The sequence below is a fragment of the Moschus berezovskii genome, chromosome 9, assembly GCF_049115385.1.
Source record: "Moschus berezovskii isolate FMDL1 chromosome 9, NW_MosBer_1.0, whole genome shotgun sequence".
NCBI classification, from domain to species: Eukaryota; Metazoa; Chordata; class Mammalia; order Artiodactyla; family Moschidae; genus Moschus; species Moschus berezovskii.
Window position 1 is genome coordinate 12,647,548 of NC_142468.1, and position 27,638 is coordinate 12,675,185.

General features: G+C 41.8%; 1 protein-coding gene across 13 annotated transcripts in view; it reads right to left on the reverse strand.

Moving 5' to 3' along the window:
- NRXN3 (neurexin 3) overlaps window positions 1–27,638 on the reverse strand; it is a 1,766,916-nt gene that overhangs the window by 402,812 nt on the left and 1,336,466 nt on the right. For all 13 annotated transcript variants that reach the window (XM_088840264.1, XM_088840266.1, XM_088840265.1 and 10 more), the window contains one exon: window positions 16,073–16,254. In XM_088840264.1, the coding sequence (XP_088696390.1) occupies window positions 16,073–16,254 (182 nt within the window). The remainder of the gene's footprint in view (window positions 1–16,072; window positions 16,255–27,638) is intronic.

Genomic DNA, 27,638 nt, shown 5'->3' on the forward strand with positions numbered 1-27,638 from the left:
TATAAATGTGGGTATTTCTTGGTTCTGTTTATAAAAAATTGCTAGTAATTTACAAGCAGAGAGGGAATGGTAAGATCTCAGTTCCAGAAGGGGACCTGTTATGTTATAGTCCATTTCAGATGGATCAAATTTAACTGTTCTTTGAAGAATCCTTGTAAAACAATGTTCGTTGAAACTGGCAAAGATTTAGCTCAAATAAAAGATGAAGAGTTAAAGAAAGGGAAAAAAAAAGACTTCGATGGTTTTCTCCAGAGCTGACTTACTGTGTCTGCGTTTCAGTCCAATGTTTGCATGTGTTTAACGCACACACACAGCTTGAAGGAGGACGCGCACACTCTGTGTTTTGCAGTGTTTGGGTGTGAATCAAAGGGAAACATGTGGTTCCGTTCTGTTCCCCGGAGCATTCAATTAAGGCAAGGGAAAAATCTCATTTGTGCTGATACTGTCACCACAGGGGGTGATCTTGCAAATGCCTGGGGTGGGGGAGGGGAAGTTTTGTGTCAAAGTGCAGACCTCACAGTCTATAGACTTGGACAGTGGTGTGGTCTGTCTCTGGGGAGGGTGGGTTTTCCTTTGGTCATTTTGGTTTTCAACTTCCTTTTATTCTCAGTTAGTGCTATATGGGGAGAAGGCAATGGCACCCCACTCCAGTACTCTTGCCTGGAAAATCCCACAGATGGAGGAGCCTGTTGGGCTGCAGTCCATGGGGTCGCGAAGAGTCGGACACGACCAAGCGACTTCACTTTCACTTTTCACTTTCATGCACTGGAGGAGAAAATGGCAACCCACTCCAGTGTTCTTGCCTGGAGAATCCCAGGGACGGGGGAGCCTGGTGGGCTGCTGTCTATGGGGTCGCGCAGAGTAGGACACGACTGAAGCGACTTAGCAGCAGCAGCAGTGCTATATGGATACCTCTAGCAATCTGCTGTCTGTGAAATTTGGGTGGATGTTCTAAAGGCATCCTGCACCATTATAAAACAAAACAATAGGAAAGATTACAATCATTTCAAAGAATAAGGAGCAGAAATTCGGGGTGAAGATGGTATTCTTCTTGTTCCCTTTTGGTACTGAAAACGAAGTAGTGGCCCTTGTGGTGGTCACAGTAGAGCCTCTAGCTGGGAGGAGGGTCCTTTGCTCTGTTTTGATTGTAAGAGTAAGGGAGGTCCATCTGAAGATTTGGAAAATAAAGTAAAGAAAAGTTTGATTTGCCAGTCTGTTAATATCGGGTTGGCCAAAAAGTTTGTTTGGGTTTTTTTCTAACATCCTGAATAAACTTTTTTGCCAACCAAGTACTTTACTCAATTAAATATAGACGACCTCAGGCTTTCAGAAAGCTCTTCAGAACTTAGGTTCCGACTGCTTGTACCCACTGAGCACTGCTCCACCAGAACGTAAGCTCCACCAGACCAGGGGGTTCGACTGTTTGGTTTCACTCTTGTATTCCTAGCACCTAGAACTTACCTGGCATGTAGTGGGAGGTGGTCAAATTAAATAAATAAATAAACTGTTACTCACTAGTTTGCTAATTTTCACCTGTCTGGTTAATTTTAACTTGAAAATTCTCTCACCTGCCTCTCATCTAAAATTGTTTGTCATGTCATACATCTCACTATATGCCCCCATATACCTTCCCAACCAAACCTCTGGGAGATTTTTATCATTTTTTTTTTTTTTAATAGCTGAGCTTTGTGGATAGTCCAAGACCCTCCCTCATTGTGCATCGTGTTCTGGGAAACACAACATCCCAAACTCATTTTCTTCTTTCAAGCTTCAGTGTTGCATTAAACTTAGCTGTTTAGACATGCAACAAAACCCACTCTAGCATTGCTGATCTAAGTAGCAAACACAAAAGCCTGCCAACCTCAGGGATTAGGCATCAAGTCAGGTGCAAATTGAAGGGAATCTGCTCCTACTTCAAGAAATATGACTTCCAGTGAAAAGGTCTACCTTTACAAGTTTTTAACTACACCCTACCACTAGACATTAGAAACTAAAAGACCAGTGGATGACAGCCCGAGGTTGCAGCAAAGACATTCATATTTGGTTTTAAATTAGAAATACAATTAAATACTGACTGCAGAGAGACTATGTGTGTTTCTATATTATTTGATATCATTTACAGTTTTCACATAAGAATATTTGAAGACTTAGATAATAGGGTATTTATCACATATTGAAACACATAAAGGCATTTATCCAATAATCTCTGTTCAGACAGACTACATTTGAGAGAATTTTTGTTAAAATTTAACAACAAAATCACCTTTGAATCTCATGGTCCACCATATTGCATGCAAAACCTCAGATTGGTTTCCAAGACCATTTTGCATAGGGGTATTAAAGAAAACAGTTTGGGGACAAGCTGGAATCAAGATTGCCGGGAGAAATATCAATAACCTCAGATATGCAGATGACACCACCCTTATGGCAGAAAGTGAAGAGGAACTAAAAAGCCTCTTGATGAAAGTGAAAGAGGAGAGTGAAAAGGTTGGCTTGAAGCTCAACATTCAGAAAACAAAGATCATGGCATCTGGTCCCATCACTTCATGGGAAATAGATGGAAAAACAGTGGAAACAGTGTCAGACTTTATTTTTGGGGGCTCCAAAATCACTGCAGATGCTGATTGCAGCCAGGAAATAAAAAGATGCTTGGAAGGAAAGTTATGACCAACCTAGATAGCATATTAAAAAGCAGAGACATTACTTTGCCAACCAAGGTCCATCTAGTCAAGGCTATGGTTTTTCCCGTGGTCATGTATGGATGTGAGAGTTGGACTGTGAAGAAAGCTGATCACCGAAGAATTGATGTTTTTGAATTGTGGTGCTAGAGAAGATTTTTGAGAGTCCCTTGTACTGCAAGGAGATCCAACCAGTCCATTCTAAAGGAGATCAGTCCTGGGTATTCATTGGAAGGACTTATGTTAAAGCTGAAACTGCAATACTTTGGCCACCTCATGCAACGAGTTGACTCACTGGAAAAGACTCTGATGCTGGGAGGGATTGGGGGTGGGAGGAGACGGGGACGACAGAGAATGAGATGGCTGGATGGCATCACCGACTCGATGGACATGAGTTTAAGTGAACTCCAGGAGTTGGTGATGGACAGGGAGGCCTGGCGTGCTGTGATTCATGGGGTCATGGAGAGTCGGACACGACTGAGCGACTGAACTGAACTGAACTGAACTGAGGTACCTTATGTTGTTGAGACGAAAAAAAGAAAAAATACTAGGAAGCAATAAAATGCAATGGAAAATGAAGAATTTCTTTAATTAAAAAATAAATGACTTAGTTCCAATTAGGTATTCTGCTTTAGGCAAAATACTGTGCCCCATCCCTCCATTTCTGTTTACCATTGTTGACCATGTGGATTGGAAAAAAGAAAAAGTCACAGGTAAATTCTGCCAAATTTACCACATCTAACCTCAGTACTGAATCGGTAATTCTTGAAAGCTCTATGTATGACGTCAGAATAGAACATACCAACACTTACTCTTCTTTCCTTCCCCTAATGCTGCGGACAATGGTTGTTTAATCCTCTGAGCCTCAGTTTCTGAATCTCTAAAATAGGAGTAATCTCACCGACGTGACAGTGTTGTGAGAAGTAAATGAGCTGACATACACAAAGTGTCGGGACAATAAATAAAACAGCAAGCACAGAAGGGATTACAAAACCATGCATGTCATCTGGTCAGAACACCAGTTTGCAGTTGTGGAAAGTCAACCGATGGAGTTCATTTCCAACAGGGTTTAGTGAACCTAAGTGCTGCTGCTTGCATTTTAAAAAGGGCTGGATAGTTTTACGCATCGCTAGCCACCCAAGCTAAGATAACAATCAGGGTAATCAGGTTCCAGGTTTCACTGCACAAGGCGATCACCAGGATCAGGGGATTTCTAATATAGGGAATTGTAGCATGACCTTAAATCCAAAACAGCGTCCCCTAAAGTGATGCTACAAGGGATGAGACAAGGTTTGAGAGATGCACACCCTCTGAGGAGGACAGGAGGTCATGGGATCTGTCAGTGGGTCAATCCCCATTTTGACTCAACCCCCACCTGCCTGGTCACTAACCTTCCTGTTGAAAACCACAACCATAACCATTTCAACATCTTTTAAGTTTCACGCATAGGTTTCCAACCACAAACTCTTAGGCAGCAAGAGCTCAAGTGGCTGGTGTGTGTGTTTAGTTGGGAAGGTGTGTCCCACTCTCTGTGACCCCATGGACTTCCATGGGACAGTCCATGGGATTTCCCAGGCAAGAATACTGGAGTGGGTTGCCATTTCCTTATCCAGGAGGTCTTCCCCACAATGAGATGGAACCCATGTATCCTGCATTGCAGGCAAATTCTTTAGTGCTGAGCCACTGGGGAAGCCCCAAGCAGGTGGCCTGCATAACAATATTACTATGAAAATGATCTTATTTAATTTTGTAAGTCTTTCAATGGTAACCAGGCACATTCACAAGCATTCTCTCAATCGACGTTGTCTACCACGAGGCTGGCACCATCTGTATCTGTACCACCCACTTGAGATGCCTGCTAGTTGGTGACAGAGCCAGGACCAGACCCTGTCCTCCGGCTCTGAGCGAGTCATGCTTATGACATCTCCCAGGAGAAGAAACACGAAATGACTGATGAGAGGGCCAGAGTGCCAAATGTTAAATGCTGTGAAAAAGAAGAAGAAAGATGAAGAAGATGGCCCCACGAAGTGCTTCAAATGACAGAGGTTTGACTAAATATATGGGGGAGAAAAAGAGTTCTAGAACTCTTTGGCTTTGAAAACCTCTCCCAAGCTTTTTGACTTCTGTGAAACTTTGCTACCTAGGTCTTCCCTGAACCCCTAGCCTTTTCTTTCTTCGCTTCCTTCCCTTTCCTCCTTCCTCTTGTAAAGGGAGGGATCTGTTTCCCAAGTTCCCACTCACTTATCATCTCAGAGATCTTAGCAGTCCTCAGAGTCTCCACTGTCGCTGCCAGGCTGAGAACCCGCAAGTCCGTCTACCTGGGTCCTCTGCCTCATCTGAGTTTATCACGTGCTTCCTATTGGGAAGCTCTGCAGATGGACTCCTGGTGCCTTACACTTGCAAAACCAAAGTCAAACTATGATTTATCCTAAAATCTATTTTTTAGTATGCCCCCTCTTTTATCGCTGTTGAAATCACAACATTCCCAGTCCGGAGGTTCCTCACTTCTCTTTCTTTTCTTTTTCATCCAACCAGCGAGTGATACCCTCTGATTCTATCTGGGAAATGTTCTTTTCTTTCATCCTCATTCCTTTTATATGATCATCATCACAGAATAAATCCTTTAAAGCATCTTTCCTGGACCACTTGAACAATTGCCAGCTTATTTATTTTCTTAAAGAAAAGGGGACAAAAGAAAGTGAAGTAGCTCAGTCGTGTCTGACTGTTCGCGACCCCATGGGCTGTAGCCTACCAGGCTCCTCCATCCATGGGATTTTCCAGGCAAGAGTACTGGAGCAGGTTGCCATTTCCTTCTCTAGGGGATCTTCCTGACTCAGGGATCGAACTTGGGTCTCCTGCATTGTAGGCAGACACTTTACCGTCTGAGCCACCAGGATTTTTCTAAAACACACTGAAAAATATTATTTCAACAGAGCCAAAATAACCTTCCTAAAAGTTAAGCTTTAGGGATTTTGTCTTCTACTCAGAAACTTTCAAAAGGGCTTCTCACTGTTTTCAGAACCAATCTGTCAATACGGCATTCAAATTCTCCCCATTACAGCTTCTCCCCACATATAGGCCTAAAGTACCTGAAAGAAAAAAATAATAATAAACTTAAAACATTTCTGTCATTAGTTTCACTTTCACACATTGGAGAAGGAAATGGCAACCCATTCCAGTGTTCTTGCCTGGAGAATCCCAGGGACAGGGGAGCCTGGTGGGCTTCCGTCTATGGAATCACACAGAGTCGGACACGACTGAAGTGACTTAGCAGCAGCAGCAGCATGGGCCAGAAAAGACTCATGAAACATTTTTACACATTATTATAAATCTTTACACAGACTTGCCATGTAGCATTATATTTTATGTGTGTGTGTGAAGTCACGTCTTACTCTTTGCGATCCTATGGACTGTAGCCCGCCAGGCTCTTCTGTCCATGGGATTCTCCAGGCAAGAATACTGGAGTGGATTGCCATGCCCTTCAGAGAAGTCAAATAATTCACCCAAGGACACAGAGCTAGTTGGAAGCAAAGCTATATTTTTGAATCATAGACCACTTGCCTCTAAAACTTGGGGTCTTTCTGCCATTCTGCAGTCTGCCCATTGCCTCAAGTCATTTATTATGGATGGACTGTATACCGAGTTTGAGAATACAGCTTGCGTTCTCTTCCTTTGAGGTCACACTCATGCTAGCATCTTCATTTGGCATGTTCCCTCTCCAGATTCCACCAGACAAAATCTGACCCACCCTGTCCATGCACACTTCTTCAATGTCTACAACCAGTAGTATTCTTACCTTCCTTGGCATACTGCCCTTCTTCCCTTAAAACAGAGCTGTGTATACAGTTTTTATCTCCTTCCTTGAATGTTTCACATCACCACCAACTCCAAATAAATTGCCATTTCATAAACATGTGTTGAATTAAAATGATCACCACTACACTTTCTCCTCTGAAACTTTCATTAGGGGTGTAATAGTAATTAAGAATCAGAACTGGATCTAAATGCCTGCTCAGCCGTTTATTAGCAGTGCTAATCTTGGGGAAATTCGCTAGCTTCACTAAACATTAGTTGCCTCATTTATGAAGCGAGGATATTAATAGTGACTACCTCACTGAGTAGTTGTGAGCTCATAATAAAATAAAGTAAACAAAGTCTTGGCACAGTGTCAAGTACCTGGTACTCTGTCAGTCAATATTTGTGGTGAATGACGGCAATGGTAGTCATGTAAGACGAACTCTAAAGATACAGTCTGAAGTAAATAATCATCCATGCCATTAAATTACCTGCCATCTTATAGACAATGGAGTAGAAAAATAAACTGAATTAAAAGAAGTTAACTAAGGAGTCAAGAATAGAACAGGAAACATTTTAATTGACGGTCATCTCCTCTCATCCTGAGTATGAACTGACTTCGGAATGAAGGTTAGTTTGGTCGATCAGCAGGGCTTATTTAAATGTCTTTAAGTGATTCTAGGTTCCAAAGGTGTCATCTCAGGCTGGAAAATGACAGGTCTGGCTGTCAGTACCATCTTTGAGGCTAATACAGTTGTACAGTTCCCTCTGCCATCTATCAGGGAAACACTAACAAGATGAAACAGCCCCAGTGACAGCATCAGGATCTAAGCACATGATGCTATGGGGTGGATGGCTAATGAATTCCCCAATCAATATGCTGAGCTCCGTGCCTTCTGAATGCAGCCGGGGAGCCAAAATCCATCATCTATAGCTTCAGGGAGTCAGTGAGTTATTTCTTGCCCTGGTGAACTGAACAATACTCCAGGAGTAATGACTAGTAACAGTGTAAGCAGTGGGTCAATGAGATAATTCATCTAAATGATGGTGTTAAGGTAGGGTTGTCATTAAGTCATATGAGCCCCAGCATTCACTGGATGGTGCCTAGGGTTTGCTGCTTGCTGCACTTGGCATTCATCTGTCAGAAAAGCCTCTGCTATTCAGAACTTGCTCAGTATTTGATAACTGCAATAATCTAGGATATACACCACCAGGTTGGCTTTAAATCAGCAATAAAATGATGCTTCCTTAGAATTTTATATTAGTTAAGTTGGACTCTCAAAGGTCTGGTTAAAAATCTATCTATTAGTTAGGAAATTAAATATATTGTTTTCTGAATTTAAAAAAGTTAATTGAAAAAAAAGTATCAATAATAAGCCAGGGGCTATATAAGAGTTATATTTACATTATCTTCTAAATGTGTAGAAAATCTAATTTCTCATATTTTAATTACCATGTTCTTTCAAGTCCATTAGCTCTATGTAAGCCAAGGTTGATCACAGAATTCCCAAAACATAGCAATTAGCATAGCACGGTAAAAGACATTCAATTCACATATAAAGAATGTCAGTCAGGAGCTAAACCCTCTTCATTCTGACTTTTCTAAATTTATATCATATATACGCATTGATGATTCTGAAACAGGACGGTCATCAGTTAACAGTCAAAGTGTCAGCGGTGTCAGTGACAAATGAGAACGGTATGGTCATTTGGCCTTGCTTCTCATAACTGTCTCCCGGCTATAAAACATTCTCCACATGCACTGTCAACTCAATTTTTCCAGCTATATTACTGTACATTTCATCTGCACACTAAATTTATCATTCATTTTTCTTTTATGTCTGAGGACTCAAAAATCTATGAAATGTTTTTATCTGTATATGTGCCTTTATGCTTCCAGTTTCCTTGACAGCAGCAGCTACTCACCTCTGCTCAATCTGGCTGGACCCACACCGGGATGTTCTTTCCAGCCACGACCCTTTCTGGGCCCTACTGATGCCCAAGAATAGGGCCAAGCCCTCTAGGTCTTTATCTGATGCCCACGGTGGGTCTCAAAGCACTTTCAACCATCCTTGTCTGGGAAGATTTGGCTCCTGATGATCCTGCTTGTCGTTACTGTTTTCTTCTTCTCCTCCTCCCTCCTTCCCTGCTCCTCCTCCCCGCCCCCCACCCCTGGGACCACGACCACCACCTCCTCCTCCATCTCCTTGTTTTCTCAGGATGAGCTACGGTTCACACAATTGAAGAAGGAATTTTAGGGCAGGATGGACTATGATTTCACAGGTGAGTATAGAGCCCTTTGGAACCTTAAGGACAGTGGAAGCACAGCGCGTCGCCTCGTGACACTGTAGGGACATCATGACCTACAGTGAGACACCGAGGACCTCTCAGGGGTCTACTCAGTCTATTCACTCAACCAGGACTCGCTCAGCCGGAACTGGGTTCTTCACTGCATGCTAACAGGACCCTCTACAAGTCTCAACTGTAGATGTGATTAATTCAAAAATTTACTTTTGATCAGATAAAATAGGAATTTGCTTGTAGAAACTGTCTCCGTAGACTTCAAAAACACTTAAAATGAAATTCTGCTTTTCATGATAAAACACTTCTTTTCACTATTTTTTTTTTCCTCCAATGAAGTCATCACCTGCTAGATATTTCATCAAGAAAACTATCCTTCTCTTTTCATGCAGTCCTTCGCCAATAACAACTTCTGAAAACTTTTTTCTCTTTTCATGCAGTCCTTCGCCAATAGCAACTTCTGAAAACTCTATTTCGTCTGAGCCCTGGAAAAATCATATGAGGTCATCTTTTTTGGTGCCCATTTTAAAGAAGAGAAAGGAGAGGCTCAAAGCAGTGGAGCGATTTGCTGAAAGCCAAGTAGCTCACTGGGTATGGACAGAAATGAGACCCAAATCCAAGTCTTCTACCCACAAATTAAGCACATTTTTCTACTACGGCATTCTGCCTTTCAACACCACACGTGGAATCAAAGTCAACAGATTTAGATCAAAATATCTTGGGACCAGCAAAGATCTAAGAAAACACACACGACTTGCATGCAGGTGCTGCCTCTGGGTCAGCTTACGTAAGCAGTCACTCCATCAAAAATCCCCGCCACTCCCTTCTCCCACCTTCTCCTCCAACTCTGCTGGGATGGAACAGCTAAGCTGGGGGCTGCAGAGAGGGTCCCCAGCAGGCCCTCTCCACAAAAGTGGCTAATGATCTGGAAAAGCTCCTAAGCCTAGAAAACCCAAAGAGGCCTTTTTCACTAAGAACAAATAGCAGCTAAAGGAAAACCAGAGCCAGCCTGCAGTGCACAGCACTCTGTGGGAAGCGAAATTGCATCTGGTGGATACTTTTGTTGTTTCCCCGTTCTTTTTTTCTTGACTTCTGTGACCAGTCTTGAACGCCAACACTCCTCTAGACTCTGCAGATTCCCCCATGTGCCGTGCCTGAACCCAATCCAGTTCTACCGCTGGCCAAATCCAGAGATGAACCCAAGCTAACAGCCACCGAACTTCACTGAGGGCCAAGCCAGAGGTTGATGGTTTACTGTGAATATCCCACACACAGACAGCCAAGTGAAACATCCCAGCCAGCAATTTATAGATGCAATAGATGTGAGCAACAGACCATTTGTCATAATTCAGCTCTACTCCCATTTTTTCTCCAGGAGTCTCTTCGAGTGCTATAAATTATGGAAAAACAATACTATACAAGCCAAACTTAATAAATATCTGATTTCCCAAACTTGGCAATGAGAGAAAACCATCAGTCTTTTTTTTTTTTTTTTTTTGGCAGGGGTGTTGGAAAGAGAACACTATGCCCTTACGAAAAGGGGGTCGATGTGAACAATAACCCTTTCTCTACCCCTTTGTTTTATGTAAGTGTCGACATTGTAAGTCAGGGAGGAAACAGTCATGGAAGGTTATAGATTCTTGTCAAACAAAACAGGTGCCCTGACACATAAATTTTCACTGTTCCTGAAAGGCTCATAATTAAAAAATGAATCCAAGAGGATTTACTGTAAATTACGCACAGAGAGAAGAAAATTAATAGGATGCCTTTTTTACACCCTGCATTAACTACATAAAGAGAAGCTGACTGCTGCCCAGTTCTCCCCATCCTTCTGTTTTGCAGGTGGTGAAAGGAGACATTCAAGAGTTTCACGATAGCAATGGCAAGCGCCTCATGGTAATCCTGTCTCTGGTCATATTCAGTTTTCTCCCTATTGTATAAAGAAGGTGACTGTAACATGACACAGCTCCACAGACACAGGGTCAATAGGCAGATGTCATTCACAACGGATAGCTTCTCTCCAAATACTGAGCAGATTAATTTCTCAACAATAGATTTCAACAGAGGGAATTTATATTTGAAGTAATGATTTGTAAAAATCCCTCTGCCCTATGAGACCCTCCCTCCATAGAATTTGATTTCATGAGCGCACACTTCAGCAAAGAGGTTTCTGCCTTTGTTAGACATATCTCATCTATGATTTCATTAATATCATGATTAATAATTGACACAGAAAATAGTACATCATGGACGTGTGAACCAAAAACGAAGAAATGCGAGCTAATTTGCAGCAAACAGCCTAAACTATTTTGATCTGTTGGCCTTCTCTGATTTTTTTTTTAAATGATCTAATTCTTATCTTGTTCAACAAGCCTATTTAATTACCATGAGACCCAGGTGAGTGGGAAGATTTCTGGTTTAAAAGAAATCAGCCCAAGAAGGAAGAGCCCCCGTTCTTTCGGCAAGAACAACAGATAACGTAAGTAACGTATAAAATAGGAAAAACTGCCTACAGCGCCTCCCCAGCCCTGTGTGGGTGTCCCTTTCTTTGTACCAATTCTTTTACCCCAGGGCACCAAAGCCTTCATTCTGACCAAGCTCTCCCCATGAATTCCTGCCACTCCCCCAAACGTCGTATGTCCCCAAATTAGTCATGCTGATTTACTCCTCCTTCTTGCTCTCATGAGTGTGAGTAAACCCCGGGAGTTGGGATGGACAGGGAGGCCTGGCGTGCTGCAGTCCATGGGGTTGCAAAGAGTCGGATACGACTGGGCAACTGAACTAACTAACTTGCTCTCAAACACTATCAGAGCAGCTGGCTTTAACCTGGTGGGGGAAGGAACATACAAAGACGGACTAACCTAATTTGTCAATGACTCAAGGGCCTCCAGGGGAATGAGCTGAAAAAGATAGCTGCTTCCCCAGAGAGTTTTTTAGGTGTGGTGACTTTAGGACGGCAAAGGAAGAGATATGGGGGACTTCGAGCATGTGAAGAAGGACCGTAAAGCCGAGAGGAAGTGGAATAAATGGGCAGCCCACTTCAGTCCTTACAGCCCCGTTTCCACACAGGTGGTGGACAAGGCTGGTGGAAGCCCTCACTTCCACTTGCTTTATTTGCCTCCTATTCTCCCAGGTCCTCCCAGTGCAAAGCGTTCATGGAGAGTGAGCAGCGCTCAGAGCTGACATGCAGGATGACGTTCTCTGCATTCCTGCTCTGGGCTCTTGACAACAGGCAAGTCTTGTTTTAGAGAGTGGTTGCTCATCCTGGGGTCAAACTCCCCAGTGTTCTTGGAAGAGAATCTTCTCTTCCCTCAGGTAGATTAAATTGGGGGTAAGAAGGGCTTCCTCCAAACATCGTGTTCAGTTCAGTTCAGTCGCTCAGTCGTGTCCGACTCTCCGCGACCCCATGAATCACAGCATGCCAGGCCTCCCTGCCCATCACCAACTCCCGGAGTTCACCCAAACTCATGTCCATTGAGTCAGTGATGCCATCCAGCCATCTCATCCTCTGTTGTCCCCTTCTCCTCCCGCCTCCAATCCCTCCCAGCATCAGAGTCTTTTCCAGTGAGTCAACTCATCGCATGAGGTGGCCAAAGTTTTGGAGTTTCAGCTTTAGCATCAGTCCTTCCAATGAACACCCAGGATTGATCTCCTTTAGGATGGACTGGCTGGATCTCCTTGCAGTTCAAGGGACTCTCAAGAGTCTTCTCCAACACTACGGTTCAAAAGCATCAATTCTTTGGCACTCGGCTTTCTTTATAGTCCAACTCTCACATCCATACATGACCACGGGAAAAACCACAGCCTTGACTAGACGGACCTTTGTTGGCATCATGTTACCACTGCTCAAAAAGTCAGGAATTCCTAGGAATTGCCTTTCGCAGCAGTTTACGAAATGCATGTTCTCAATCTCTCCCTTCAGGTCTCTCTTTCTCTCTCTTGCATGTGTGTGCGTGCACACACACACTAATTTCGGAGTTTATACTTTTTTTTCTGAGCAATGTATTAGCTTGACAACCACTCAGGAGTAGCAGCAAGGTACTTTCGGTTGTTTCCACAATTAACACCCACACTCGAAGAATGCACCCTGGCCAGAGCCCACCTCTGGGCAAACCTCACCTCTCTCGCTCACACCCACTCAACTGCGTTTTCTCTTGCCCCTGGGATTCACCCTGCCTCCACGTCCTCTTCACACCTGTCATCACTCTCACTGGTTCTCTTCTCCAGGGGGCACTGCAGGGGGGAATGAAATCCTTTGCTTCCTCTCCAACCCTTTCCGCTCTCAGTAATGGCCCTTACATTCCTTTCTTTCTGAGTAATTTTCTCTAGTATGAGGAAACAGACTGTGTTTAACAAACAAATCCATGTTTGACAGATAGTGGAAACCACACAGAATTATCTAGTAGGCATCTGCAGCTTCATTTTCCTGATGCAGCTATGTCAGTGTCCAAAGCAAGAGGCTGGATTTTGTCAAGTTCTTTGACCTTCCCTCCACTATAGTAAGGAAACTTCCCCTTCCTCTGTCTACTCTGACAGCAGGTTTTAATCACGTGTTCTTTATATCTCTCTGAAGATGCTTGCCCAGTCTAGAGCAGTGGTCACCAATGTACAATGTGCAGCCTGTTCTTACAGGCACATTTTTGTTGGAGTACCATCACATACACTTTCTATCTCTGGTAGACACCAGAGATATTACACCGGCAAATAAAAGATTATTTGAAATGACTACACCAATGAAGGGGTCCCATGCTCCAGAAGGCCACAGATGTGTCAGGTCCATTCCAGAATGGTGTGGTTTCTTCACAGCATAGGGTCTCTTTTTCTTTTCTCGAAAAATGCCAGATGGCATTTCCTAACCCAAGCTCTGAAGGAGAATCTGTTGGAATTTTCCAGAATGTTTAAGCAATGAGAACATCATGGGAATAAGTTCACAATGCCCAAGGGAGTTCTACACATTCTGCTGTAAAATTTCTTGTGTTTGCTTTTAAAAAAGAGTCAAACCTGAATGCTTTGGTTCTCCCTAGAAGTTCCCAGGATCCTCATATCCGTTTTATAAAAACGCTGCCAACTCCAAGTAAACTACCAGAAAATAAGAAAATGTTTCTCCTGAAAGTGGAACTGCTTTACAAAACACAAATGGGAAGAAATGGATAAACCAGTAGCACATTATTGGAATCGAAAAGGATGCTCATGACTGTGCCAAATCATATTTTTCTTAGTAAGTCACACTGAATAAAAAAACGAAGATAAATCACTGTGAAAATGCAAGTGAACTGGTAATAATAGCCCAGTTATAGCTGCCATGAAATAGTCATTAAGTTATATGCAGCATAAATCTCACAGTTTTGTAAATTATGGTGGTTCTTAGAGGCCAAATAAAGATAAACTGTACTAACTATGGCTGTGTTTCTCTGTGCTCCTTGGCATGGCTTTTTAAAAGGCTTGAGCTCAGGTTCAGAGTACCATATGGTCCCTGAAACATCTGAGGAGGTGTTAAAGGTTCACAGCTCTCTTCAAGACCCCTCTTCTGCATTTTGAAGCCGATTGTTTCTAACCAGTGCTTCTCTGCCTTTCTGAGCAGAGTCTTGGCTTGTTCTGGCTTACCCTGAGATCAGACAGGCTTCCAGCTCAAGCCTTTTCCTTCCAACTGCTTCTATTTCCAAGGCCTGCTGAAAGAGCAGGTGCTGGAGAGGGGCACTGTTTCTAGGGCTGAGCTTGCTGTATGGCCCCAGCCAGCCACCACCACCCCAGAGCCCAGCAATGAAATCTCACCCCACTTGCCTCAGGAGATGCGCACGTTAGCAAAACTCACATTCAAAGATTACCAAGAAATGTCCCTTTTCCTCCTTTTTGGAGGTTGGTAATAATCCCCAGTTGCCTTTTCTTCTTAACTGCTTTATCCCCCCTGCTATTTAAACTGAATTCTATTTGCTCCAAATTAAATCCATTCTTTCTAGCCTTGTCATTGCTAACTAATGAGAGCAATTCCTCTCTTTGCTCTTCGTGGCTGCACTTTGGGTACTTATGGATGAGAATCATATCCTTCTCTAGCCTACTTTCCTAACTGCAGACTCACAGGTGATAAAATGGGTTAATTGTTGCTATAAAAATATTTTCTATCCTCATAACGAAGTAATTTTTTCCTCCAAATCATTTTAATTTCTTTGAATTGCACTGTGTTCTTAATGATCTGCAGTGAGTGAGGGCGCAGTCCTATTGGGTTTACAGATACAAACAAAACGTCGGGTATATAGGACCCACGCATACACCAACTCCTGGCCATCGCGTTGCCTCTGTCTGCCCCGCCCACTGTGGCCTCCATTGGTACCATGTGTTCTTTACATCTCTACAAGAAAGCATGCAGGCTTGGGCAGAGGTTGCCCAAGCACAGCCTGCAGTCTGTCTTTATAAATATATTTTTATTGCAATATAATCACGCACATTTCTTTAATGATGGATTGACCGTGGCTGCTTCCACATTAACAATGGCAGAGTTGAGTAGCTATGTCAGAGACTGCATGACCCCAAAAGCCCCAAGTATTTCTATTCGGCCCTTCACAGAGTGGTCCCCAACCTTTTTGGCACCAGGGAATGGTTTTGTGGAAGACAATTTTTCCACTGACGGGGGTGGAGATGGTTTCAGGGTGATTCAAGGGCACTACATTGGTTGTGTACTTTATTTCTGACCTAATACTGCTGCTAATCTGATGGGAGGTACCAATCCGTGGTGCCAGGGTTGGGGACCCCTACTTTGGAGAAAACCTTGGCTGACTCCCAAACGGAGGAGATCACTGCCACTCAAGATGGCCTTGCCACTTGCATCAGGTTAAGATGAACCGTACCTGGTCAATCTCTTATTTACACGTAAGTGGAAGTGAAGTCGCTCAGTTGTGTCCCACTCTGCGACCCCATGGACTGTAGCCCACCAGGCTCCTCCGTCCATGGAATTTTCCAGGCAAGAGGACTGCAGTGGGTTGCCATTTCCTTCTCCAATTTACACCTAAGTGGTCTGCTAAATGTCTCACGGCCAAGCCACACAGTAGGGGAGGGAGTCTGGACAGGATGCCTTTTATATTTTCTATTCCCGAGGCACCCTCTGGGCATCACGGTTCACATCCAAGGGGGGAAAATGAGGCTTAACACACAGCACCCCTTAGGTGGCTCCGGCACACCGAGGCAAGGATATAAACACGTGCTCCGGTGTCACATCAGCCTAGAATGGTCCACGGCAGTTATCTGGCTCACCCACTCAGACCAGCAGGAAGACAAGAGAATCCGGGCTCCAGCCCGGTACTCACGATGTGAAGCTGGAGGAAGTCGCCGAGGCCCGGGGCGCTGTCGATGCGCACCAGGATGCCATCCTTCACCGTTGTACTGAAGCCCACGGCCAGGCGGTCGGAGCGCGTGCTGGGCCTGTCGTTGGCCGGCCAGGTGTAGAGGATGAGGCCTCCGCTCTTCCCGAAGATGTACGTGGCGCCAGCTGCGAAAGCAAGGAGAGAGGGGCTGTGAGGGCTCTGCAGGGCTCCTCGCCAGCTGCGGTTGTCCTGCCGAGACCCTGCACAGGGAACCGTGGAGCACGACGGCCTTCACGTGCCCGGATCCGGAGACCAAGAGGGATGCAACGCAGGGGCTCAGAAGACGGCCGTCACCCCAAATTAAAGAAGCAGGCGAAATGAGTTAATCACAAAGCAGATGCTAGGGAGAGACAGGCCTCGCGTCTCCAGGTCCTGCGAACCAGGGCAGAGGGCGGATAGCACGCCATGTCTGTGAGCTCTGCTACCTTGGGACAAACAACTATTTCATCTTCCATCTCAGCCAGGACGGCACAAGAAAGGAACCTTCAGCCACCCTCTCAGAAAAGAAAGTCTGAGAAAACTGAGTTACATGACTCAACGCATTTGTCTATTTCGCTCTTATGTTGCTATTTAAAAGGTGATAAACATTAATTGCAAAGGCCTTTAAAAAATTAACTCTATATTTTCCCATTAGCTGTGGCAGAATACCAGTAAACCAGATGTTTCTGACTCCTTTCCAAACTAAATTTCAAAAAGAAGATATAGGAGACATGGAAAAAAAAAATTCAGTTGAATGAATTTTGATCATGACAAGCAGCATTCGTTATGACTAGTGGATTCAATGGTGTTTTTAATATTTGTGTTTTAGCTCTTATAATTTATAAACCCAAGGTTCAGTAAGAATATATTAATTTAAAAATATTTAGAAAAAAAGAGGAAGAAAAATAAGGAAAATACATCTCATACATCTCAAAGGTCTACTTTTAAAAACAAGTTTTAAAATTTGAATTTGGAAAAAGTATGCAGATTTTGTAGCCAAAACAGCTATATCATTGTAGTTCTCACGGCTGTATGTATGTTACCCATAGTCCATACGTCATTCATCTCAAAGTTCAGAGGACATTTGGCACCAGATTTTCTTGTGTGTTTCCCACTGATCATAGTCCAATCCTGGAAACTGTTTTAAAGCAACATGAGACAAGCATTCCTATATCTCTCGAATTTTCTAAAAATCCCCAGCATGGGTCTACATTTAGTTTACAGAGAATATTGGGTTGAATTATGTTGTTTGAAGAAGAAATGAGTTATGCAGCCTGTTCAGAAATACCAGAGTAAGCTGCTACGAGGCTCGAATTAGGAGTATATGCCATATCTTATCCTCTTCTAAAGCTTTAAGCCGCATTGTATTTTGAGGCATACAGAACTGAATTTGTCCTCTTTGAAAGGTCACTATTCTAGTTGCTCCAGTATGCTCAGTTTGCGTATTACATGTAGCATAACCTTATTTTCCTTTTATGAATTTCTCAATTCTTAGGGGATGGGGGTCTGAAAAGCCCTCCACATTCATCTGGAGATTTGAGGATTGTGGTATGGAAAGTTTATGTTTAATTCCACATGCACAGCAATGTTTGTTCCTTATTATCCACAAACACCCTCAAAGCCTCTTAAAATTAGAAATGTGGATATAATGATTTACCCTTAATATTTCTCCATCTGTGAAATACTTAAATAATTTCCTTTTTGTAGATGATTACAAATATCACCACCATTCCCTTTATTCTTTATTTGGAAAACTGAAGGTTACTCAGTATTTATTGTATAGAATCACCAAAAATGCAAATTAGCCTGTGACATTTTTGTGGCCATTTATAAAATCTTACCCTGCTGCTGCTAAGTCACTTCAGTCGTGTCCGACTCTGTGCGACCCCATAGACAGAAGCCCACCAGGCTCCCCCTTCCCTGGGATTCTCCAGGCAAGAACACTGGAGTGGGTTGCCATTTCCTTCTCCAATGTGTGAAAGTGGAAAGTGAAAAGTGAAAGTGAAGTCGCTCAGTCGTGTCCGACCCTTAGCGACCCCACGGACTGCAGCCTACCAGGCTCCTCCATCCATGGGATTTTCTAGGCAAGAGTACTGGAGTGGCTTGCCATTGCCTTCTCCGAAAATCTTACCCTATTCGGTCCTAAATATATAGTGGATACTGCTACAGGAATAAATGCATAGTCTATCAGGAAATAATTTTGTCACTACAAAAAGAAGAAGTAAAAAACTGATACAGCAGCAACATATACATGGTACATTTCAAATTCATTAGCTGGATCTTCACAACAATAGTCCTATGGAATAGTTCATTGATTAACATTGTTTGGAAGTATAGACCCAAAGATCAGACTTAAATAATTGACACCCTCTTTAAGTCTACACTTGGACCCTACTGCCTCCCAAATCCTGGCTTTACCATATAACAATCATAACTTAATATCATTCTATAATAAACTATACCAAGGATATAAAGTTGACTGTACTTCATTTTTTTCACATCTTCTCATTAGAATGAAGCAGAATAAAAAAAGAAAAAAAGCCATAGTACACAAATCTAACATTTTTTCAAAGGTTAATCTGGCTTTCTGACAATATATATAACTTTAGAAACTTTCTACAGTGCTTATATTTTCAACCACTGTCCTGTTCAGTAATTCTCAATATATAGAATACAAAGAGGAAGAGTGTTTTAAAAGATAAAACACAACTTCTTATATATAGTGGCTAGAAGGTCACCATGACTACAATTTTTTAAATAAAGAATGACACTATACGATGACAATATTAGGATAAGTAGATATAATGCATTATTTCAGTTATTTTTAATGCTTCTGTTGTTCTGAATTTAGGATGTCACTATGTTAGATAATTCTAACTTTATAGGTGAAAAGGGCATAAAAGGTACAAAGTCCTTGGCTGCATGCATGCGTGCTCAGTTGTGTCCAGCTCTGTGTGACCCTATGAACTGTCCATAAATATCCATATAGTCCATAAATATCAATAACCTCAGATATGGAGATGACACCACCCTTATGATGGAAAGCAAAGAGAAACTAAAGAGCCTCTTGATGAAAGTCAAAGAGGAGAGTGAAAAAGCTGGCTTAAAACTCAACATTCAAAACACTAAGATCATGGCATCCAGTCCCATCGCTCCATGGCAAATAGATGGAGTAACGATGGAAATGGTGACAGCCTTTATTTTCTTGGGCTCCAAAATCACTGCAAATGGTGACTGCAGCCATGAAAATAAAAGATCGTTGCTCCTTGGAAGGAAAGCTATGACTAAAATAGACAGCATATTAAAAAGCAGAGACATTACTTTGCCAACAAGGATCCATGTAGTCAAAGCTATGGTTTTTTCAGTAGTCATGTATAGATGTGAGAGCTGGAACCATAAAGAACGTTGAGCACCAAAGAATTGATGCTTTTAAACTGTGGTGTTGGATAAGACTCTTGAGAGTCCCTTGGACTGCAAGGAGATCAAACCAGTCAATCCTAAAGGAAATCAACCCTGAATATTCACTGGGAATACTGAAGTTGGAGCTGAAGTTCCAATACTTTGGCCACCTGATGTGAACAACTGACATTTGAAAAGACCCTGATGCTGGGAAAGATTGAAGGCAGAAGGAGAAGGGGATGACAGAGGTTGAGATGGTTGGATGGCATCACCAACTCGATGGACATGAGTTTGAGCAAGCTCCGGAAGTTGGTAATGGACAGGGAAGCCTGGCGTGCTACAGTCCATGGGGTCGCAAAGAGTTGGACACAACTGAGCGACTGAACTGATTGACTGAGGCTCCTCTGTCCATAGAATTTTTCAGTCAGGAATACTGGAGTGGGCTGACATTTTCTCCTCCAGGAGACCTTCCCAACCCAGGGATCAAACCCATATCTCCTGTGTCTCTTGCATTGGCAGGCAGATTCTTTACCACTGAGCCATTGATCCTTAACATATGGCTTATTTTACTATGTAGAAATAAATATCAAAATGTATTCCTATACTGAATTTTCTAGTAAGGGTGACTAAAGACCCTAGATGCTCCCATGGTCCAGTGTTGGCTTTAAAGGAAGTTAATAGTTACAACCCTCTACTCTGGTAACCTATTATTATTATAATTTTTTCTTCTTTAGTTAGCTTTGCTATCTTGCATGGTTTTTAAGGCAAATAGATGCTTTCTGGTCATTTTCATATAAAATACCTTTGAGTCCCGGGGGAACATAGAATTATTTTGTTTTACATTTTCAAATTAAAAAGTTCATTTTGTTGTTTGTAAATGTGGATTACAGACCACATTACAAAAAGTTTTGGGGAACATCCCAGGAACCATAAGAAGCCTCCTTAATCCATTGAAGATTTTCACTTCTAGGCCATGGATTCCACATCATACGCCTTCCACCCCAAGAAGGAGTCTAGAATTTCTGATTGCTGGTTTCTCACAGAGCTCAGTATGCTTATGCTAAGATCATGCTACAGCTATCAATAATTAGGACCATGTAAATTCTCTGCTTGCTAACAAAAGTGATTAATTCAACTGAGGAAAAAAATGCCATGGTAGCATTTTGGCCATTTAACATTGAAGAATTTGCAAGTTGGCAAGCAGCTGAGGTTGCTTTACTGAGTTCCAACCAACACACTGTTTCAGTAATGGAATCTCTATTCCCTGAGTGTCAGCCATGATTAGGTACATACACTACCTCTTCAAATAGTCAACCAGCATTACGTGTTACTTAACCCACAACTTCTTTCATCTGAAAAGCACCCACAACGGGTCTGGCTCATAGTTTTCATAACTGGCTAGCTCTTTATTGGGATGGTGCTGATGGTGATTTTGTCAGCTCCATATCCATACAGCATATTACTCATTTAGGGGATTACCAACAGGAATAGGATCAAGGTCCAATTGAAGATTGACACTAGAAATAATAATATATACACGCCTAGAAAATCCCATGGACAGAGGAGCCTGGTGGGCTACAGTCCATGGGGTCACAAGAGTTGGACCCGACTTAGTGACTAAACCACCACACATATGTGTATACATTTGCATGCATGTGTGTGTAGGTAAGTGTACAAAGAAGGGAAGTTTTAGTTAGAAAATACAATAGACTATCTGGAATTTATTATCTTTCCCCATCAAATAATTAAAGATGCAGTGACTCCAGAAAATAATTTACATATCAGTTATATATTTATGTTTAAAAACAACAAATTCACTGTGTCTGAAATAATTTTCAATTGGTATTAAAATGGAACAAGTTTGGAAGCATCTCCAAAGGGAGACCTGAGAGGGTTGCATTTAAAGAGAACTTACAAGGAACTATACTCTAGATTTAATAATAACTTAAATGGGAAAATAATTTGAAAAAGTACACACACACACACACACACACACATATATGGGGCTCATATTTGGGGCTTCCCCAGTGGCTCAACAGTAAAGAATCCGCCTGCAATGCAGCAGACCTGGGTTTGATCCCTGGATTGGGAAGATCCCCTGAGAAGGGCATGGCAACCCACTACAGTATTCTTGCCTGGGTAAATTCCATGGATAGAGAAGCCTGGAGGACTACAGTTCATATGGTTGCAAAGAGTTAGACACGACTGAAGCAACTGAGCATGAGCATATACATATGTATGGAACTGAGTCACTTTGCTGAACACCTGAAATTAAGGCAACATTGTAAATCAACTATGCTTCAATCAAAATAAATTAAAAAGATAACTAGATAATTTATTGGTGGAAAAGTGAAGCAGGTTAAATAATAAATTAAGTAATAATATAATCCTTAGCATAGAAACCGCCTGGTGGGTAAACTAGGATAAGAAACGAGGTGTCAGACTCCTTGCCTGGGACTCTTTGAATGCTGCCTGAGAACTCAGTTTAAAATAGAATGGCACTGAGGTATGTCTACCTTCCTTTATTATATCAGGTTCCTATTCCTTATTTCTATTTTATTGCTCTTTCATCAACCTTATTCACATTTGTATTCTTTATTGTGAATTGGTAAATCCTTTTGGAAATAGGCTATCAGTGACACAAAATATATTATGCCAGTAGATGTAGTTATTGATATTAACTTAAAATTACCTTTAATTTATATCAATTATCACACAGATAATAAAACTAAAAGGAAAAGGCATTGAAAATGACAAATATCTCTTCGAGGCAATGCAGATACAGGGCTCAAGGATCTCATAATGAATGATGACCTGCAAAGCAAAGTTTCTCAGTTTCTTTTATACAGTCTTTTGGGGGTGTTCATAGTAATAGGGCCTTATAATTCCATAACTTCAAATGATGTTCAAATTGCTTTCTTTGGGAGTATCTTATTTGATGTCTCTTTCTCCAGTACCCCCTGAAGTGCTAACAGAAAATATTTTTATTACTGCTTTAATAGAAGGGTAAACAAAGGCTCAAAGAGATGAAATAACTTGATGTGGTGTCACTTGTTGGGACTGAGACAGAGCCAGATCCTCACTATCTTGATTCTGCCCTGTCTTCCCTCCACAGGCCATCTTGCTCACCCAAGGGACGTAACTTGTGTAAAGAATTTCCTGGAGGCCATGAGCTCCAGGAGGAGAAGGGGAGGGTAAATAACAGATGGAAAAAAAAGTATGAAAAACAAAACCTCGGCATTACAGAAGGAGCCACAAGGGAATACAAGGTAAGGGATATAGATTTTAGAAATAGCCCTGCAATGTATTTATTTCATAGATGGTTTATTATGATCTATTTTGTGTACTCTGAAATTTTTGAAATAAACACCTAAATCAGCGATGAAGTAACCTTAAATAAAGCAAACCTGAGGGACTGAACACTGAGAAATTTCATCTGTTTTAAAGAACATACTTCATCTTTGGCGAAGAAATGATCAGATTTACTGCTCAGCTAACTGAGAAACTGACAATATCACCTGAGTCAAGTATATCATCTGGGAGATCCAAGCCCCATTTCTTAACGCTCGGCCACGTAAGGGTCCTTTCCATATGGGCAATTTCTTTCTCTTTCTTAAAGAAAGAATGAGTAAAACCAATGGGCATGGAGCTAGAAAACATAGGGGCAACATTTCAGAGCATATCCCTCAATTAGAGATAAAGTCTACACTGCTCTATATGTTGAAACTGATCTAAAACTAAAGCTTCCAGGGATGCACTTAAATTTCTTTTTGCTTAAAAGTATTTCCATGAGCTCATTGTTCTTTCTTGGGGGCAATTATTTCTTTCACAAACCTTTGGTAGTGCTTTACAATGCTATTTCTGATACTCATGTTAATTCTAATATTAATAATTATACTCACTGTAGGGATGAATCATTTATCATGCATTATAGTATACAGTACAATATCTCAAGTTCCTATACTTTTCACTTTAGAAATCATTGCTGTATTAGTTTGTTAGCGCTGCCATAACAATGGAAATGGCCTTGTCCCTCACTGTGTCATCGTGTGGTCTGCTCTCTTCACTCAAGTGTCCCAATTTCTTCTTCTTATAAGGATACCAGCTATATCAGATTATAGCCCACCCTAATGACCTCATTCTAACTTAATTACCTCTTTAGAGACTCTATCTCCAATTACAGTTAAATTCTGAGGGGTTATGACGGGGGGGTTATGACATAAATATATACCTTTTGAGGGGACATAATTCAGCTCATAAGGGTCACTATTCCAGAGAAAAGCTATATAAAGAATGAGGTTAAAAAAAAACAAAACTTGCCCGACTTCACTTTCACTTTTCACTTTCACACATTGGAGAAGGAAATGGCAACCCACTCCAGTGTTCTTGCCTGGAGAATCCCAGGGACGGGGGAGCCTGGCGGGCTGCCATCCATGGGGTCGCACAGAGTCGGACACGACTGAAGCGACTTAGCAGCAGCAGCAGCCCGAAATCTAAAGGAATCGGGAATTTAATCCAGATCTATCTAACTTAACGAATGTGTCTCCCTTAAGTTTACCTATGTAACTGCATGGGGACAGAGACAATGAGACAGAGAAGAAAGGCGATGTTTGCTGACACGTAGCAAAAAATAAACCGCAAGCAAGAGGGAAACTCAATTCCCACACAGTGGAAATGGCAGTCGAGGGCTGACTGTTCTGATCATTTTATGAGTTACATAACAATGGTTTAATATGAAGTTGTTCTTTATCAAGTATATAAAAAGGTCAGACAATAGCCTACTCCTGATTAATTACACACCATGCTCATAAAACTCTAAATTATGAAGGGTAGACTCTATAATGAGCCTTATTTCAGAAATTAACTATAGCCAACTTAATTTAACTTTATAACCAAGCTAGTATCTCATATGGCGAAACAAAATAAGTACTAGGAAATTGCACAGCATTTAGGTTGAAGAAAAGAAATATTGTTTTATTGTTAAACAAAAAGAAAATCCAGAATCCTCTGTACTATGAGCTCGTGAAGGACAGGGTTGTTTAATTTTTCTCTCTATCAACACGGAATGCTCAGGAAATAAATGCTGCTGAGTTAATCAATAAAACTTGGCTCACCCTTACTTTCATATCTGCACACTGTCATTCAGGCATCTGCCCATGAATCCATCTCAGCTTTTTGTCATTTCATCTCAGTGTAGAAATATTTTATAAATACTCATCAATTAGGGTTCACAACATCCCCTATGATGGAATAGCTTCCAATTTATAAAAGAAATCTAACTGTGAAGACATTTGAATGATTTTTCTTTGGTGAATTTTTGGCAGGCTCTGATAAGAAAATCACACCCACTTTAGTCATACTGTTTTACGTTACCCTTCAATTCCTAAATTACATTGAAAACTGTCTTTAGTACATATATTTCATATATATACTTGAGTACGTCAAGGTTGTATATTGTCACCCTGCTTATTTAACTTATATGCAGAGTACATCATGAGGAACGCTGGGCTAGAAGAAGCACAAGCTGGAATCAAGATTGCCGGGAGAAATATCAATAACCTCAGATATGCAGATGACACCACCCTTATGGCAGAAAGTGAAGAGGAACTCAAAGGCCTCTTGATGAAAGTGAAAGAGGAGAGTGAAAAGGCTGGCTTGAAGCTCAACATTCAGAAAACAAAGATCATGGCATCTGGTCCCATCACTTCATGGGAAATAGATGGGGAAACAGTGGAAACAATGTCAGACTTTATTTTTTTGGGCTCCAAAATCACTGCAGATGCTGATTGCAGCCAGGAAATTAAAAGACGCTTGCTCCTTGGAAGGAAAGTTATGACCAACCTAGATAGCATATTAAAAAGCAGAGACATTACTTTGCCAACCAAGGTCCGTCTAGTCAAGGCTATGGTTTTTCCTGTGGTCATGTATGTATGTGAGAGTTGGACTGTGAAGAAAGCTGATCACCGAAGAATTGATGCTTTTGAACTGTGGTGCTGGAGAAGACTCTTGAGAGTCCCTTGGACTGCAAGGAGATCCAACCAGTTCATTCTAAAGGAGATCAATCCTGGGTGTTCACTGGAAGGACTGATGCTAAAGCTGAAACTGCAATACTTTGGCCACCTCATGTAACGAGTTGACTCACTGGAAAGGGGTCTGATGCTGGGAGGGATTGGGGGTAGGAGGAGACGGGGACGACAGAGAATGAGATGGCTGGATGGCATCACCGACTCGATGGACATGAGTTTTGAGTGAACTCCGGGAGTTGGTGATGACAGGGAGGCCTGGCGTGCTGTGGTTCATGGGGTCGCTAAGAGTCGGACACAACTGAGTGACTGCACTGAACTGAACTGAACTGATGTATATATATGGAAATACTTCTTGGATTTAACAAGAATATACCCTAGAAAAGCAAAGTAACATATCTAAGAATAGCAATGTTATCATTCTATTTTACAGAGCATTAACTAAGTACAAAGATTTTGTATACATTTGTCCTTAGGCAAAATATAAATGAATGAAAAGAAAGATAAAAATGATCATTTATAATAACTCATGAGCCTTTTCCATAGCAGTTTTTTGGAAACTCATTCCTCCTGACGACATCTCATGGGATGTAGTTAGAAGAAAAGGGAAGTTCAGAGTGCATTTATCTGCCTCCTTTTCCTTCTTTTGTTCCACAGCTTTGAATGTTCTCTAATAAGAACAGCCAAGGGATTTCTAAGTACTGAATATTTGTGAGAAAGAAATACAGATGAAGAGTAATTGTTTGTTTCCAGTGCTTTGATTTAAACTCTTGATTAATATGTACTTCGTACTTTCAAGGGGTCAGGGACTATAAACAGATGACTTTGGGGTATTTATGGTTCTAATTCATAAAACATTGTTTTCTCAAAAAAGTTGGCTAATGTTTTTAAAAGTAATGACTCCTGCGTCTATGAGATATATCTCTTAATCACAGAACCAATGTCGGAGTTAGGCAAAAAGAAGAAACTTCAGTTATTAAAATCCCTTCTTTGTATCTATCATGATTACTTAATATCACTGGGTGTTCACTGGAAGGACTGATGCTAAAGCTGAAACTCCAAACTTTGGCCATCTCATGCGAAGAGCTGACTCACTGGAAAAGACTCTGACGCTGGGGAAGATTGGGGGCGGGAGGAGAAGGGGACGACAGAGAATGAGATGGCTGGATGGCATCACCGACTCGACGGACATGAGTTTGAGTGAACTCCGGGAGTTGGTGATGGACAGGGAGGCCTGGCGTGCTGTGATTCATGGGGTCGCAAAGAGTTGGACATGACTGAGCGACTGAACTGAACTGAACTGAAGATCATGTATCTATCATGATCACTTAAGATTGTGCCTAGTTGCCCAATGATTAAGAAAGTGATTATACCATCCCTGCTCACATACGGTAACCATCTAAAAGTGAAGGGATTCGCCATTATTGTACCTGTAGGAAACTTTCATTTTTCTTTCTACCTAGCACATCTTCCTCATTTATCTTAAAAATTAAGCCCCTTCACGTGGAAATAACTATTCTCTGCCATACCAATCATATGATTTGAATGGTAAGTATCAAGTCCTTAACAGGTTCTGCCTTTTAGATACAGCTGATTAGCTAAGGTATGGTAAATTAACACTAATTAGACCAATCAGAGCATATCACTGCATTTTTTTTTTTTTTTTGAACCCGGATCCAGAGAAGCTCCCTTCAGTCCCCCCTTGATGATAAAGTTAAGCCATAAGAAGCACACAGCTGCCATGGCCACATTTCCTACAATGGGAAAGAGGCTGTGAGAAAAGAAACACTGGCTCAAAAAGTGAAGGCAATTGTTGAGTCGGGAATTAAACAAAGAAAGAAAATTTCATTGTTCGAGCACTTGATTTTGATGGTCATATTGTGAAGCTGTGCCTTGGAGTTTCTTATATGAAACTCTCAGCTGCCAGCTTCTTGAGTCTAAGTGAGTTCAAACTTGGTGCTTCAGTCCATAAAGAATCTGCCTGCAATGCAGTAGACCTCCTGTAAGGTAGAAGACCCGGGTTTGATCCCTGGGTTGGGAATATCTGGTGGAGCAGGAAATGGCAACCCACTCCAGTATTCTTGCCTGGGAAATCCCATGGACAGAGG